General features: G+C 37.0%; 1 protein-coding gene across 2 annotated transcripts in view; it reads left to right on the forward strand.

Moving 5' to 3' along the window:
• Positions 1 to 192: 192 nt before the first annotated feature.
• CAMKMT (calmodulin-lysine N-methyltransferase) overlaps positions 193 to 15,792 on the forward strand; it is a 196,776-nt gene continuing 181,176 nt past the window's right edge. For both annotated transcript variants that reach the window (XM_010706776.3, XM_031552384.1), the window contains exons 1-3: positions 193 to 309; positions 4,290 to 4,456; positions 13,029 to 13,093. In XM_010706776.3, the coding sequence (XP_010705078.1) occupies positions 211 to 309; positions 4,290 to 4,456; positions 13,029 to 13,093 (331 nt within the window). In that variant the 5' untranslated portion in view covers positions 193 to 210. The remainder of the gene's footprint in view (positions 310 to 4,289; positions 4,457 to 13,028; positions 13,094 to 15,792) is intronic.

A 15,792-nucleotide genomic window follows, 5' to 3' on the forward strand; every position in this document is an offset into this window, starting at 1 on the left:
ACCCACGGAAGCCCCGCTTTGAGGCGCACCCTCACCCCTACAGAACCGCGCGCAGTACAGTAGACGCGCCGCGCCCTCAGGCAACGTGCTGCTGCCATTAACAAAGATGGCGTCCTGCTTCCTCTCTCCCAAGCTCTAGCCCGGCTGGTCCCAGCACTGCAGGGCCGCCGCTCCGCGCTCCCTCATTGCCTCAACCCCAGGCACTCCAGCATGGCAGAGGCTGCCGGCTCCCCGCGCTGCCCCGCTGCAGATAGGTGCGGAGGGAGCGGTGCGGGAGCGGCGAGAGCCCGCTGGCGGCTGCTCGGACAGGTAGGGGGAGCCCGCGGGCGGGTTAGGGGTCGTGGCGGGGCGGCGGGCGGAGCGGGGCTCGGAGGGAACGGCTTCCATTCTCAAGGGAGGGGTGTGGGTGTTTTCTGCGCTCATCTCCGTGTAATGCCTGTGGTCCTGGGTTTTTTCCATGTTTTTGTTAGTCTCGAGTTTGTAGATTGTTTGCGGCAGGATGGAGCTGTTGGGTAAAGAAACAATTTGTAAGTAGGAGGAGCGTATAATCCTACTGCTAATATTTAGGGATGGAATGGTTCCAGCTTATGCTGTAGCTTATTAGGACGAAACTTTTGTGTGCATGCGAAAGATCAAATCAGTGCCATACATCTGAGTGGAGTTTGCACTGCACCAGCTCTGAATTTGGCTTTTGGTGCAGCCAGGCTATAAACAATCAGGTGCAAGAAATCTAGTGAACTTCAAGTAATTGTCTCTATAGGGAGTCCTAATGTGTTCTTAACATTGTGATAAAGTACCAAGGGACATTAATTGAGATCTGTGGAAATCCAGAATCTGGAACAGAAGGCAGACTGGTGATTCTGTCTGGCTTTTTTTCTTTTTTAATGTCTTGTCTTTTGATTAAGAATGATGGATGGTGTTTTTTTGTTTTGTTTTGTTTTTTCATGTTTTGATTATGATACAGAATCGTTGAATCGTTTGTGTTGGAAGGGACCCTTAAAGGCTACCTAGTTCAACTCCCCTGCAATAAACAGGGACACCTATAGCTACATCACATTGCTCAGAGCTTCCCCTAGCCTGACCCTGAGTGTCTCCAGGGATGGAACATCTACCACTCTCAGGTCAACGTGTTCCTGTGCCTCATTGCCTTACTTCTGCCTAAGGAAGAAGTAAATAACTTCTTCCTTATAACCTTATACTCTAAATCCCTCCTCTTTTAGTTTGAAACTGTTTTCCTGTGTCCTAACACAACAGACCCTGCTAGAAAGTCTGTCCCATTCTTTCTTATAGCCCCCCTTTAGATACTGAAATGCCACTCATGAATCTCCCCAGAGCCTTCTCTTCTCCAGGCTGATCAGCCCCAGCTCTCTCAGCCTGACCTTGTAGGGAGGTGTTCCATTCCTTGGATCATTTTTGTGGCCCTCCTCTGGATGCCACGTAAGATCATAGAATACTCCCAGTTGGAAAGGACTGATAAGGATCAAGTCCATCTCCTGTCTCCACACAGGACCACCCAAAAATCAGAGCATATGTCTGAGAGAGTTGTCCAGGAGCCTGTTAGCAGGTAGTTCTTGCTTTTATTTATTTATTTATTGCCTTTTGGAAGTACTGTATGTCCATTGGACTACATAGGTTTACAACAAGCAAGTTGACCAGAGCTCTTACAATGAAGTAAGCAGCAGTGGACTACTTGAACAAATCTGCAGGGTTATTGGGTTTGATTTCTTTTGAGTCTGAAGCTTGCAGGTGATAATTGAGCTCATTCCTGCCTCTGAGTTAAGTTTCATTGCAGTCACTGAGTTGTCCTGCAGCAGTGGAGATGTTGGTACAGATGCAGTCAGCATCCTCAGCACTAGTGCTGAGCTGAAGCCCACATACATTGCAAAAACCTGGAGATGTGTCCAGGCTGCTGGTTTTGTAGGTCTCTGGGAGATGTCCATTTAGAATGACAGCATGCAGGAAATTTGGAAGATTCAAGTTCACTGAAAGGGCACCATGAAATTAGAGAGGACCATTTTTCAAAGTTTTTGAAATAGTATTAGAAGTTTAAGTAGGTTTGTTACATTCTGTTGTTTGGGTTTTTTGTTTTGTTTTTTTTTTTGTGTGGTGGTGGTGGATTATGCAGAACAGCAGGCTATTTTTGTAGACTGTAACAAAAATTGTGATGCTTTTAAGAGCTGACTAAGAAAAAAATACTTTGATCCTAATGTGAAAATGCAGAGTTAAATATAAATAATGCAACATATTCTTCCCTTGTGCACTGCTTTCTCAGTTATATTTAGATTTTTAAAAGATTTGACCTGCTGTTATAATTTTCTAATCTTGGACTACATAATTCTAGTTTGAGGCTGAGGGAAAAATGTTCTTTTGAGTGCTCAAATACTCATCAGATTTTCTACTAATCAAGAGAATGTATTTTACAGAGTAGGTAGAAGATACCTCTCTAGAACAACGGCAAAAACAACAACAACAAAAACCAGAAAAATGTCACTGCTGGATTTTTTTTTCCTGTTAGTAATGTCTTGCTTTTGCTTTAAGAAAGCCTCCAATCAACATTTTTTTCTAAAAATCAGGTCTTGGTGGATTTCTTTAGTTGTCAAGGTGTTTCATTTCAAGACATACTGCTATTATATTATATTCTGGTTGTCTTTTAATTCAGTTCTCCCTTTTTGATAGTTTCGTGATTTTCTTTGTGTTTGTATTTTTCTCATGTATAACATGAGCAGAAGAAATGGCATGGACAACACACAGACATTTTTAATATTTTGATAAGAATGCCTGTGCCTTTCATATGCTGAGCCCTGCTGATGAAAAAAAGATCCAAAAGCAATAAGCCTGATGCATCAGACCTGCTATTAGAAACTAACAGCATAGCAAATACAATTGTTCTGCTCCTGTATGTAGTACTTCCAAGTATTCTGCAAAATAATAGGTCATGGCACCAAATTGTAAGGCTGCTAGATCTGAGTGCATTTCCAGTTAAAGCACGGTCGACAAAGGTTGGGTGCAGCAAAAATCACTGACCCGTTATTTTCTTGTACGCATTCAGTATGCAAAGCTTCCATTTCTGGAGAGCTGCTTCTTGTTTGACTTCAGATTTAGCTCTAGTTGGCAAAAACATGAAAATTGCAGTGTGCTCCTACTCAATAGAGCTATCTCATGCAGCTCTATTCATCTCTAGTGATGAGTTTATTTTCTGCTCCATTTTTTTCATCATTGTGGAGTGCTTACGCACCTTGATTTTAAAACTGTTGTGGTGATTATTTACATTTTTTTGTCCACTGTTAAGAGAAAGAACTTACATCCAGGACTTCTCTCTTCTCCTTCCACATCGCTGACCTGAAGAATTACCCTTTATGTGTGGCATGAAAATGCTAGAGTTGTCTTTGTCATGGTGATACAGCTTGAGCAAGCTGGGCACAGGCATTCCCATATGGAGGAGTTGGTAACGCACTCCTGGAAAACAGGGTTGAGTGCAGCACACTATGCAGGACAGTGGGCTCGCATTGTCCCTTTCCTGAGCAAATATTTTAATTCTTGTAGCTATTACAAAAAATTTAAGCGGCCACGTTCTCTGCCTATGTTATTGCTTTGAATTCTTTGGCTTCTTAGTGCTGGACTTGGTGCTGTCAATGTATTTGAGGCTTATGCAAAGGTTGGCCAATGACATGGAATATGTAGTTGTAGTATCTCAAAGTCTGGAGACTGTTACAGGCAGCAAATTGCTCAACTGGGGCAAATTTGTCAGCAGCTGTGCAAAAGTGTCACAGCAGACTTCTGAGCTAGTAAGTTTACCTGGCAAAAACACAGCATAGGGCACCTGAGGATCATGTTTTGGGGCTGTCATTTAAATTCCATGGAAGATGTCTATGCTTTCTCATTTCATTCACGGGACAGTGATTGGGACTGAAATTGCATGGTGAGAGCCCTGGTTGGTCTGTCAGACTTCTGTTGTGGTGATTCAAGAGCAGGAGAGAACTCAATCTGCCTCTCTAATTCTGGCATAGGTTTGCTGGAGGCAGAGCTTAAAAAGCAACTTTATTTGAGAACACAATACATTTGCTTTAGAGTTCTTGAGGCATAATACATTCATAATCCATTCTCTTGACTCCTATAGTGAATATTTTTCACAGGCTTGATATGCTTGGACTAGTTATTCATAGCTATTAGCTAGCAACATAGCTGTTATGGTTGATTCCATTCTTGCCTTATAGTTAAAGAAGCCTGTATTTGTTCTTTTCTTGAAAAGTTTTTTTTTCTTAATATTTAATTTGTTCTTCATTTCAAAGGTTCTGAAGAAAAAGCACTTGAAAAATGTGCATCTCCAACAAGTGTCTGTGAGAAGATTCACGTCGTTCAATCTCTTTTCAGTAGATGGCCAGAATACTGAAGAGGAAACTGGAATCTGGGTTCAGTATAAAAGCATCTTTTATCCTGAGTATAGTGTGTCCGTAAGGTAATCATCATTTAAGTACTTCCTAAGATATTGCACAGAGCATAAAACTTATTCTCATTCTTGCAGTGTTCTGTATAAATAGGACGTAGTTTACAAATAAATTGTTAGATGCTATCTGTAGTTGTTCATTACTGTAAACAGGTTGTCTGTGGTGGTGGTTGTTTTGATTTTCTTTTCAGTACCTCTCAGTTAAGTGCCTGAGTTTGAAATATATACTGATGATTGTACTTATGACAGAATGCAAAGACAAGCATTTGTTTAGTACTTCTAGTGGCTTTCTGTTTTGACTTTCTCATTATGTAAAAAGAAGGTAAAAACTGAACAAATTTACTTGTAATTTTAATCAAAATTTTGGGGATGTGATGTTATTCATCAAGTTCTGAAGGCTTTTTGTTAGTGATCTGTACTTTATTGAATTTTCTTGATTCCTGTGAAACTCAGTGATAATTTGGAAACCAACTGGTAAAACAAGAGAATATAAGAATTCCTCTTCCTACAGAAAGGGTTAATTTCTACTGGAAGAACAGGTTTTATATCAGAGTAGATAAAACAAAAGATAAACAACACAATCTGAAAGAATTGTTAGTAAGTTCTCAGTAGCAAAACAGAAAAGTTTATAGCTCTGTCCAATCATTGCTGTGTTTTTTCTTTCTTGCTTTTCCACGATTTTATGCATACCTATAACTTGGTTTTGCCTCAACAGCTATCACTGCAACATTAACTTAAGCATCCCTGAATCAAAACTTGTTCTGCAGCCTCTAATTAAGCCTGCTGAGTGTGTCAGACTTTGTGTTCTGCGCAAAATGTAACATCTGGAGAATCTGATTCACAGAAATTCTGTAATACACTTTTTGTTTAACTAGGACCATCAGTAAGAGTCAGTCTTAGAAACTAAGATCTAACAAAAACAAATGACCACTCTTAACTCTGACATTTTTGCAAAGTTATGAACAAAAACATTCAAAACAAACAAAGCAATTCCAAGCAGATTGTCTTAAATCTGCAGCAAAGTGTGAAGTCATGTATGAAATTATTTAAGGCTTTACAAAGCTTTAACATTGCTTTTTTCCCATACTTAAGCTTACAGAAAGTAGAAGTTTTCAGTAGATAACCTTTCAATTTGAAAATTCTGCCTAACTATGATAGAAGTATGGATGGTTCTGCATATGGACTTTTCCAGTGAGCTGTTGAGTAATGCGAGGGATTCTGCCAGGTGCTTACGATCTACCTAACCTCTTTATGCAGTGTCTCTGCTCCCTGGTTGCATGTCTTCAGAAACACACTGATAGTAGGAAATGTTAGATAGAATTTGGCTGAGCAAGTCCTTTAGACTGCTGTCTTTTACTTTTTCATTCAGCCTCCTTAGTTGACTACTGTGATTTGCAGCACTTGGTGTCACTTGATTGACTATTTAGAAGAATTTTAAGGTATGGCACAAGTTAAAGTTCAGCTGTGCTGGTACTGCAAAAGCAAAGCGGATGTCAGGCTGATCTTGCTGTCGCATGGTGTTTGAGTTCTTATGTTTCCATCATTTCCCATGCGTAGTGGAGATGCTAAGTCACAGCTTGAAGCAATGATTGAACACCTGTTGGGAAGGCAGGGCCAACCCAGAGGAGCTCAGGTGCATGTAATGCACCAGTGTGCTGGAAGGAGTGGAGGCAGGATCCACCACCATCTCAGACCTCATTTTAAGGGTTGGCAATGGAGGTAGAGGTATCTCAGTGGAGATTCCTGTGTGCCCGAGGCCTTCCAAAGGTAAGCGGATTCTTTTGTTTGTGTGCCCATAGCTGTTGCATTTGAACGGGTTCTGCCTTGTTGAAGCTTAGGACTTTGCTATTCTGCTGTTGTTGCTGTACTTTCCATCGTGTTACACCATGTCATCTTTGTATTTTTTATTTGGCTAAGGGTAGCTTTGTTGATAGTGGGACACAGCTCAAATTATTGGATTACGGTCATATTTGTTAATGCGTGGCTTAATTATTGACAATCACTGTATACTACATTACTGAGCATAGGGATTTCATTTTTATCTTTTATGTTTGTCTGAGCTTTGCTAATAGAAACATACAGTTTCTGTGCTGAAGCAAGCTCCCATTTGAATTCGAAAAACATGTATTGAAAGTGATAGGAAAACTGTCTCCTGGTGAGGATTTCTTTTTTCCCCTCATATTTGTTTTTTTTTTTTTTCCTAGAGAATGCTTGATGATTGCTGTAAATAGTAATCAGGGTGATCACTTAAGAACAATGATCAGGAATTATGTACTTTTGCATTTCTTTGTTGAACCAGTAACAATGGACAGCATATATTTACTATTTTAAAATATCGAAGGTCGGTGAAGAATTTCTCCTTTTTTTTCCTTTGCTGTGTGCTTTGTCAAAGTATAAATAGCTACACTGAAATCCAGTTAATTGTGTCTGTGTCAAATTTTCTTTCCTACATTTGCAGAAGCAGTATTTTAAGGTGGTAAGCTTTAACAATTCAGCATACACAGCACGTTAACAGTTCTCCTAGCTGAAACTTGGGTGTCTAGAAGATAAGTCTTGGAGTTAGTTCTCTTGAATTTTTGAGAACTGAGCATGTCTTTAGAAACTTGAGACTTAAGTCTTTCATTTTTCTCCTCCTGTTGGCAAAATGTTATTTATCATTTTCATTAATAGAAACGGTTTGAACTAGATACAGAAACACGTTATTAACATATTATTAACAATAAGAACATCTTCCAGGTAAATTAGAACTGTGTGCTCTAGTAGGAGGGACTTTTCGTAGCAACATCTTTCTCTGACAAAAAAGTGCCTTTGAATTTTCATCTATATGTTTTCCTTATGTATTAACATCTTTTTGGGATAGCTCATTGCTTATGTTGTATGTTGGAACTGTTGTCAACTAATATCTTGACAAGGCTAGATACTTTAGAAAGTTCATAAGGTTGATAGTGGCTTTTGGCAAAAAGTCTAAAGGTCAACCTATATCAGTTCAAGGGCTATCAAAACAGATCAAATTGTGTATTCAGATATGCTATGACCTAGCTGGAATTACTGTTCTACAGGGACCAGGGGACAAGTTTGTTAGGCAAATAAAAGCTTCAGTAGGAGCTCCAGTTGTGTACATGATTTTCTGATTTTCTCAAAGCAGCTTGTTTTTATTAACTGCCATTTTTCTAGCCAAATTCAGGCTGGGTTTGCATTTGGAGGGGAAGAACCTATGCAAATGCTTTTCTGTCAGTCATTCATTTTTTAGAATCATTTTTTCATAAGAAATCTTTCAAAATAGGATGCCAGAATAACCTCATTTAAGGCAAATTGCACTTTAAAAAAATAATTAAAAAAAAATCCAAATGACCTGTCTAGTTTAGCATACTAGAGATTGTTTAATGAAATATGGATTTATGGCATCTGATGGAAGGTGGTTTTTTAGGGTTTAGGTGTTCTTAGTACTAAAATGCTTCATGATAGTTTTGGGGTATGAAAGGAGTATCTGATGAGTACTTTTCATTTTGACACTATTTTTCACTATTAAAAAAAATATCCTGTGATTCAGAACCTCTGCTGATTAGGTGAGACTTGTTTGGTAATGTCTTAGTTGCATCTACACACTACATCCTTGTCTTAATGATGTATCCACATACATGGAATTACACAGAATCACAGAGCTGTGGAGGCCTCTGGAAGTCGTTATGGATCATAATGATGTAGTATCTCCCTGTGGCAATGCTGTCTGTCTTTTAGATATGAAAATTATTTTGTTTCTTCTTTTAATTGAAGCTAAAAAGTGAGTCATCAATGTCATTACATTTTCAGGATATAGATTTAGTTTAAAATTGTAGGCTCATCTTAAGCAGTTAAAGGGAAAAGCAAGTTATTTTTGTGGTAAAGTATCTTCCATCTATCAGTAGTTTGGTGTTTCAAATACAGAAATGCTGAACTGAAAGAAAGAATGCCAGCAGCTTACAGGTAGGTTTAAATCTTTGTAGAGAGTGTAAAGTGTTCTTTGCCAAGTGTCGTACCTTTATTCTGAATATGGCAAAAATATGGAAGAAATTATGAGATTATTCTAGATCTTTGGTTTAGAAATGAGAGACTTGCTATTTGTTCATGGCAGGTGAAATGTTAGAAGATGGTTTAGGATTGAATTCCATTGGATATTCCTGTAGGGTATTTCTGCTAATAACATTTTGAAATTCTAATGCTTAGGGGATTTTTTATTTTTTTATTTTTTATTTTTTTAGGTCTAGACATGAATTGAAAGAATGCAGATGTGAAGGAATATTGCCTACGTATTGTGGCTAGTTTGTGAGGATATAACAATCTTGCTTATTCAAATTATTGCATGCTAAGAGACAACATATGAATTTGGAAGCATAAATACTTAGGCTCAGGAGGAGGGAATTGAGGAAAAAAGCTAAGAAGTGATTTGGCAGCACTGAACTAAAATGGTATCATATTGTCCAAGAGTTGTATGTCTGTAAAAAGAATTTGTAGCTAAAAAAGCTGTTGTTCTGATTTCTTACTGTATTAAGCTGAGATCTTAAACTGAAGTGAAAGAGAAGTTTGTGGTGTTTTTCTATATTCTGTCCCAGAAAAAGCATCTAATCTATCTGGATGAGGAGCTACGAGATATGGTTCTCTAGCTGTGGTAGTGATGGTGATGGGAGACGGTTGGACTAGATGATCTTGTAGGTCCTTTCCAACCTTGTGATTTTGTGATCAGATAACAGAGTTTATAGATAACTCTGAGGTTCTCACTGGAGTGATGTGACAACTGATGGTGACTCTGTGGTCTTTGTTTTAAAGTCCCCTTAGCAGCAGCTGTCTTGCTCTTATTCTGTCTTGCATTTTCCTCAAATACTGTAGCTTTATTTTGTATCTAGGTTAACAACACATGGTGATGTGTCGTTTCTCCTACATACTCCCAAGCATTATATGTATATATAGCTTAACTTAATTTTTGTCATTTTGTTTAAGTATGGTATTGCTTTCCTCATTCTCTTGAAGGGTAATATAAAGCAAGAAATGGAACTTAGTTTAGTTTCATAATGATTGATGGAAAGTATGCCTTAATAGTGGAAGCTACTGAATTATCATCTTCAGTTTACTGCCTACAACTCTTCCTGAACTGAAGAGGAAGAAATATTAATATATATTAATACTTATGTCTCTTTCCCTGTATGACTTTATACATTCTAAGTTGATTGTTCATAGTTGAAAGTAAGTTTTTTTTCTTTGTAACAGGAGAAACATTAATTAAATTGATCTATTGTTCTTCATTTTGCCTCCTGTAACTTACTGTCTCAGCCATAGAAATTTTTGCATGCTGTACCTTGAAGACTTGTAATAAGAATGCCATAGATCAGGTTAACCATGCTAAGCTGAAATCCTTTGTCCATGTTGCTTACAAATGCTCATATGAAGTGATTTCTATGTTGATCTCAGCAATCATAGCTTTGACTATTTTTGCTTGCACTGGGCAACATCTGTAGCGTATTCCAGTACTCATATACTCAATACTTATGTCTTTCTATATTTGGGATGCCTGTGGGAATTCATGGGAGTTTTGGGATTGAGATTTAACTACCAACTCCTGTGATTTCTTTTCTTGACTTTCATAATATTGCATCGCATTTTTATTTATTTATTTTCTTGAGCTAGGTAATGGAAGATCAGCTGATGGATTGGGGCCGAGAAGGGGCAACACTTACAGAACTGCTGGGGTAGAGCAGTGTAGAGCTGTGGATCTCAAGTTAGAAACGGTGTTTTTTTAAGAATGGCACTGAGTAGTGTGATATTGATGGCAGGCTTCAGGTTTATGGAATATCTGTGTTTACAGATAAATAGGACTTTTAGGCTACAAGTTCCATGTGTGATAGTCTTGTTACTGACTTGGAGTAGTCTTACATTTGTCCATAATGGCAATATGTGTAAAACCTGAGATGTCATTTCCAGAATAAGTGAGAGTGGCTTTGTTATCCGGGTGACTCTTGAGATAATGGCTACTCCTCTCATTTTAGATGGTTGAGCTTGCTCTTTGCTTTTGTTCAGTGAAGGTTTCACGAGCTGATCAGACTAAAGGAAGCAGATGTTAAACCCTGACCAGTTTCAGGATGAGTGTGAACTGGAACAGAGAAGGAAGAGGATGTCCTTTATTGCAAAACTGTATATTTCTCATCATTTAATTATGGGTCACATATGTGCTTGTCATGAATGGTATTTGTAAAAGCAAAAAAAAGGTAGCCAGACAGCAAATGAGAGAAAGAGACTCAGTGTTCAATGTAAAATGCCACCACTGGCTAAGACAGCAAAATTTAGGGTGTGTTGTGTTTGTACTTCGATGTTATAACCTTTTGGCTATTGAGTATGAAATGCTAGAATATGTTTGAAATTCGGGTGTGTATCGATTTTAATCATGGAAAACTGTCATCAGAGGAAGAGCTGATCCTTAACAGAAGCTGAACATATAAAAAAAGTAACTGTGGATGAAACTCATTTCTTGATTTAAAAAAAAAATAATAATAATAAAAATTAATAGAATATTTTCAAAAATTCAGGATAACCTTGGAAACAGTAGAAGTGGGCAGACATCCATCATGGAACCTTACCTTACTTGTAAAGCAGATGTAATCTCAGTTTAAAATCACTATTTTGGAAACAGCCTGAAATTTGGTTTGGTGGTAACTTAAGGACAGTGCTATTATTGTATCAGTTTTCCATTTTGCTTTTTGTCTCCCTTTTGACCCTGGAGATATAAATTATGTTGTTTTCTAGTCCAGGACATTCCACTTCCATTTTTCTCTCTTCATAGTGTTCTGTTAAAATACTGGTACTAGAGTGCTAAATTGTTCATCCTTTCCTCTGCTTGCTGAACTTGGAGATTTTTTTATGATAAATCTCCTTGATTTTTTTGATACCTATGCATTCATAGTCCATAAATAAATTTCTTGTTTGAGGATTAAATCAAACAAAGATTAGTTATTTTGTTTTGTTTTTGGTATCTCTGCATCTTCTTTTCTCTGTAGTCTTATAGGTGTTCAGAGAAAAGACATTCACAACTATCTGGGAGACCCTGAGTTTGTCACGAATACACATGGTTATACAGTTAGGATGCTAGGAGTCAGCAGAACTACCAATCCTGGTCATTTTTCTATGACTTCATTTGGATTAACTGTTGGATCAGTTGCCCAATCTGACTGAAACCAAACTTGTCAAAGAACAAAAGAAGAGAAAGTAAATTTTTAGTGCAGGAGATCCATCAAAATACTTGTAGGCTTCCACCCTCTAATGCAACCAATATATATATATATTTTTAATGTAACTAGAAGGAAAGCTTTGATGTTCAGTTGAAGGATGCTTTTAATGTCTTTCAGACATTTTCTTGTCCCTATTTGTGACCTTATTTCAGTTTCTCTTATCCCTTTTTCTTTTTCTTTTTTTAAGAATTAGTCCAGTTGGTGTTTGGTACTTCTCAGAAATTAATGTTTAACTACAAATATTACGCTACAAATATCTTTTGAAACTAAAAATACAGTTTCATATCTTTGAAAAGATTTTTCTTCTATCTTTACAGTAGTGTTCTGTCAAGAAAAAAAAAGCTGAGAGAATGAACACTAATTTTGTAAATGCTGAAGGTTTTTTATTCTGTTAATTGTTCAAAATTAGTACGATCACAAACACCCCTGGAAATTGTATTAGAAACTTTAAAAGACTGCATTTTTGCATTTTGCTACCTTGCGAATTATTTTTAGAATTTTTTATGCATTTGTGGAGGAACTGTGTGATCTAATTATTTTAGAGTGAAAGGTTTCCTTTTTTTTTTTCTTTTGAGCCTAAATTAGCTCGAAGTAGTTAACAAATATATATACACACAGTTCATGTTTTGTGAGTCTAGTTAGCTTGACATTTAACACAGGAAGATTCTTAAACAAATTCATGTTCAAATTTGATGTGGTTTCCTTCTGCAGATTGTCACTGATTTCTTCACTGTGCTCTAAAATTTGAAGCTTATGTGAAATCTAGTTAATTATCCCCAGTTTTGAATGTTCATTTCACTTGAATTATACAAATATAAAACCAAAGAGAATGCAGTTCACTGAACAGAATCAGTTTAATTGTTGATGTTATTTAAATGTTTTTGTGTTGGTGTTTTTTTTGTTTGTTTGTTTTGTGGTAAGTAAAAGTTAGGAGTTTTTGTTTGTCGTTGTCCTTGTTTAGTTTAAAAATTTTACTTTTTTTTTTTTTTTACTTCTTTACAAATAAATTGCTCTATTAAATTCTTCCTTTCCTATTATAGTTAGTTTACCTAACTAAAGTACGTAGAAACTTATTTGTTTTAGGAAAAGGAAAAAAAAAAAAAAGATAAACTATTAGTTCTTGAGGAACGGTTTCCTGATTCATGAATTTCAGTGGTAGATCTTTGAAGACCACGGATTGTCTCCCAGTTTTGCCTCCAGTTGGTAGAGTAGTATCTGTGAAAAGAAGTGGGTGAGAAATGGACACCATGTGCAGTGAACCTCTTTTTTGAAGAGGGTTTTTTGTTGTTGTTGTTTGTATGTTGGTGAATTTGCTATTTGTTTTCTTCTAGATTGCACAACGGACTCCTAAATGTTAAAGATGTTCTTACGAGCTTTGACAACACAGGAAATGTCTGTAAGTCCATTGTTTATTTAGATACAGTACTATGTCGATAGAACTGAAACTGCATTTCTTTTATCTGAGAAACACCATTACTGTGATCAGATATGCTGATCTAACTGCCATAGCACTTCATGTTGCAGTGGTTTATGTAGCACAGTTGGTTGTGTGTACATCCTTGAATTGTCCCAATGCAAGTTCATCTTTGTGTTCTGTGTCAGAGAAACTGAACTGGGTTGGACAAAAAATAAGTTTAGTCCATTGATTTGTCTTGGCTGGTGGCCATCCCTTGATATCTGAGCAACAGTGTAAAAACAGGGGAAACATAATGATACCTCTGTCCTGTAGAAGGCAAGCTTATACCAGAGAAAAACAAAAGAAAGCACTCAGTCGAGTTGTGAAATTCCTCTCCACAGGATGTTTTGGCTTGTAGAACATCTGGTGGGCTCTAAAGACAGAGGAGAAAAATTATGGAAGAAAAATTCACTGTAGCTATTAAATATGAAAGTATCAGTCAAGATTCAGGAATTGCTAGATGGTAGAACAATTAATGGGACAGTAGGATGATATCTTTGTCCTGGTCTTGAACTCTTGTCTAAGTATGAGTTGCTGGCTGCATTAATCTTAAACAAGATGAGCATTAAGTGGACCTTCAGTATCTGACCCAGTCTGTCTCTGCTTCTCTATACTTATTAATAAAATGTTACATGCTGTTAATGGACTTCAATTATAAAATTTTAGCAGACTCCAAGAAGCCAAATAAAAATAATTATACATGTTTTTAATGTAATAATTACCATTATTTAATTTACATTTACCGATTATATATATATTTCTTTTTTGATAAGGCTTTTTGCCTAATTTCTCAGGAGGGGTTGGTTGCCTTCAAAGAAGGAAACTTAAAGAACAGAGCTAGGGAGCTTCCGTAAGTCTGTGAAATATTCAGCCAATATACATGTACCTTTTCTTCATTGTCAAAACTAAAAAATAATCATATATCAGAGAGGTTTTATTTCATCTCAAAACTCCCATCTTTGTATTCCAGAGCTGTTTCAACGAACAGGCTTTTCATTAGCCAAAAAAAAAAAAAAGTAAACTTTTGTTTTCAAGTGGAAAAAAATGGGAAAAAAAAAAAAAACCATAAACCCTCTGCTCTCCTTTTTAAATTTGCTACTTTTCATTTGGTTATTAATATTGAGAATACTGGTGCGGTCCTGCCACAAAATACATTAGGGTTTCAGTGTGTCAAGGAGGGAAATTTTTTATGATTTCAGAATGAAAATTATATCTAAAGACTATATAAATATCCAAATGAGTAAGTCTGAGGGAGGGGGGGGAAAAATCACATTTGTAATTATTGCTGATGTCAGGTAGAGATATAGGCATCATGAACTAGATAATGAAAATATTTAGATATAAGATATTTAGGATCTGGCAGAAAATGCTTTGGTTACCTAACAGGAGGCATTTAAAAGGATTTGATGCTGTAGATTCTTCAAATAAGAAGTTAAGGGAACTTTTATAACCATTTACTTTTTTTATCCATAAAATTTAGTCAATAAAGGGAAAGAGAGGAACGAGACACTGTACCTTACTTTAAGTATTGTTACGTGCTTTATCTTTGTTCTTTGTGTAAGCACTTAGATTGTGATTGATCTATACAAATTTCCTTTCTAACACAAATAAATTCCTCTTCTAAAGTTTTATATGTTCTTCTATTGTTAAATGTGCTGTTGACTCTTCTATTAACCTTTTCAGTATTTCAGCCACTTTCTTATTGATTACAGGTAGCAGAACAAGACTTACTACTCTAATAGGCGCAACGCCAGTGCTAACTTAGAAGTAATATGGCTTTTGTAGTTCTTACAGAGAAACAGTATGTACGAAGATTCACATGCCTTGAAGGTTCATGCTGTGCCATTACACAGTGTTTGCTAAGTAATTTTCAGATTCACTTCTTCCTTGTTTTTAAATGTCTATTTCTCTTCCTATTGATGTGCATGTTTATGTCCATTTTACTAAACACTCTAGATTACACTGTATCAAGGTAACTGTAAATTAGTTATTTTTCTGACAGCATTATAGTAATGGCTTGAAGTGTAATCACAGAATGGCTTGGGTTGGAAGGGTCCTTTAAAGCTTGTCTGATTTCAACCCCCTGCTGTGGTCAGAGTTGCTGCCCACTAAATCAGGCTGCCCAGGGTCCCATCTGACCTGGCCTGAAATGCCTTCAGGTATGGGGCATCCACACCTTCTCCAGGCAACCTCAGAGCCTCATCACACTCTGAATAAATAATTTCTGCTTAATATCTAACCTGAGTCTCTGCTCTTTTAGATTAAAGCCATTTTCTCTTCTTCTATCACTGTAAGACCATGTAAGAAGTTGGTCTCCCTCTTCTGTTTATAAGCTCTCCTCAGGTAATGGAAGGCTGCAATAAAGTATAGTAGTAATAATCGTATTTCCTTGCTACTGTCGTTATGGAATAAAGGTGCCTACTATTCAAGACAGAACTGCTATGTATTGCATCACCGTAGTAAAGTTTCCCCAACCATGTGCTACTGAGCTGCTCTATTTAGATCATTGCTGATTGAATATGTGCACTCACATCATCCTTTGATCTGAAATGGCTTTTTCTTTGGCCTCTGTATTTCTTGGCTCTTTTAGTGATAACCCACTGTGGAAATGGAAGATGATAATCCTGCCTCCTTTAACT

Source organism: Meleagris gallopavo, chromosome 2 (assembly GCF_000146605.3).
Source record: "Meleagris gallopavo isolate NT-WF06-2002-E0010 breed Aviagen turkey brand Nicholas breeding stock chromosome 2, Turkey_5.1, whole genome shotgun sequence".
NCBI lineage: Eukaryota > Metazoa > Chordata > Aves > Galliformes > Phasianidae > Meleagris > Meleagris gallopavo.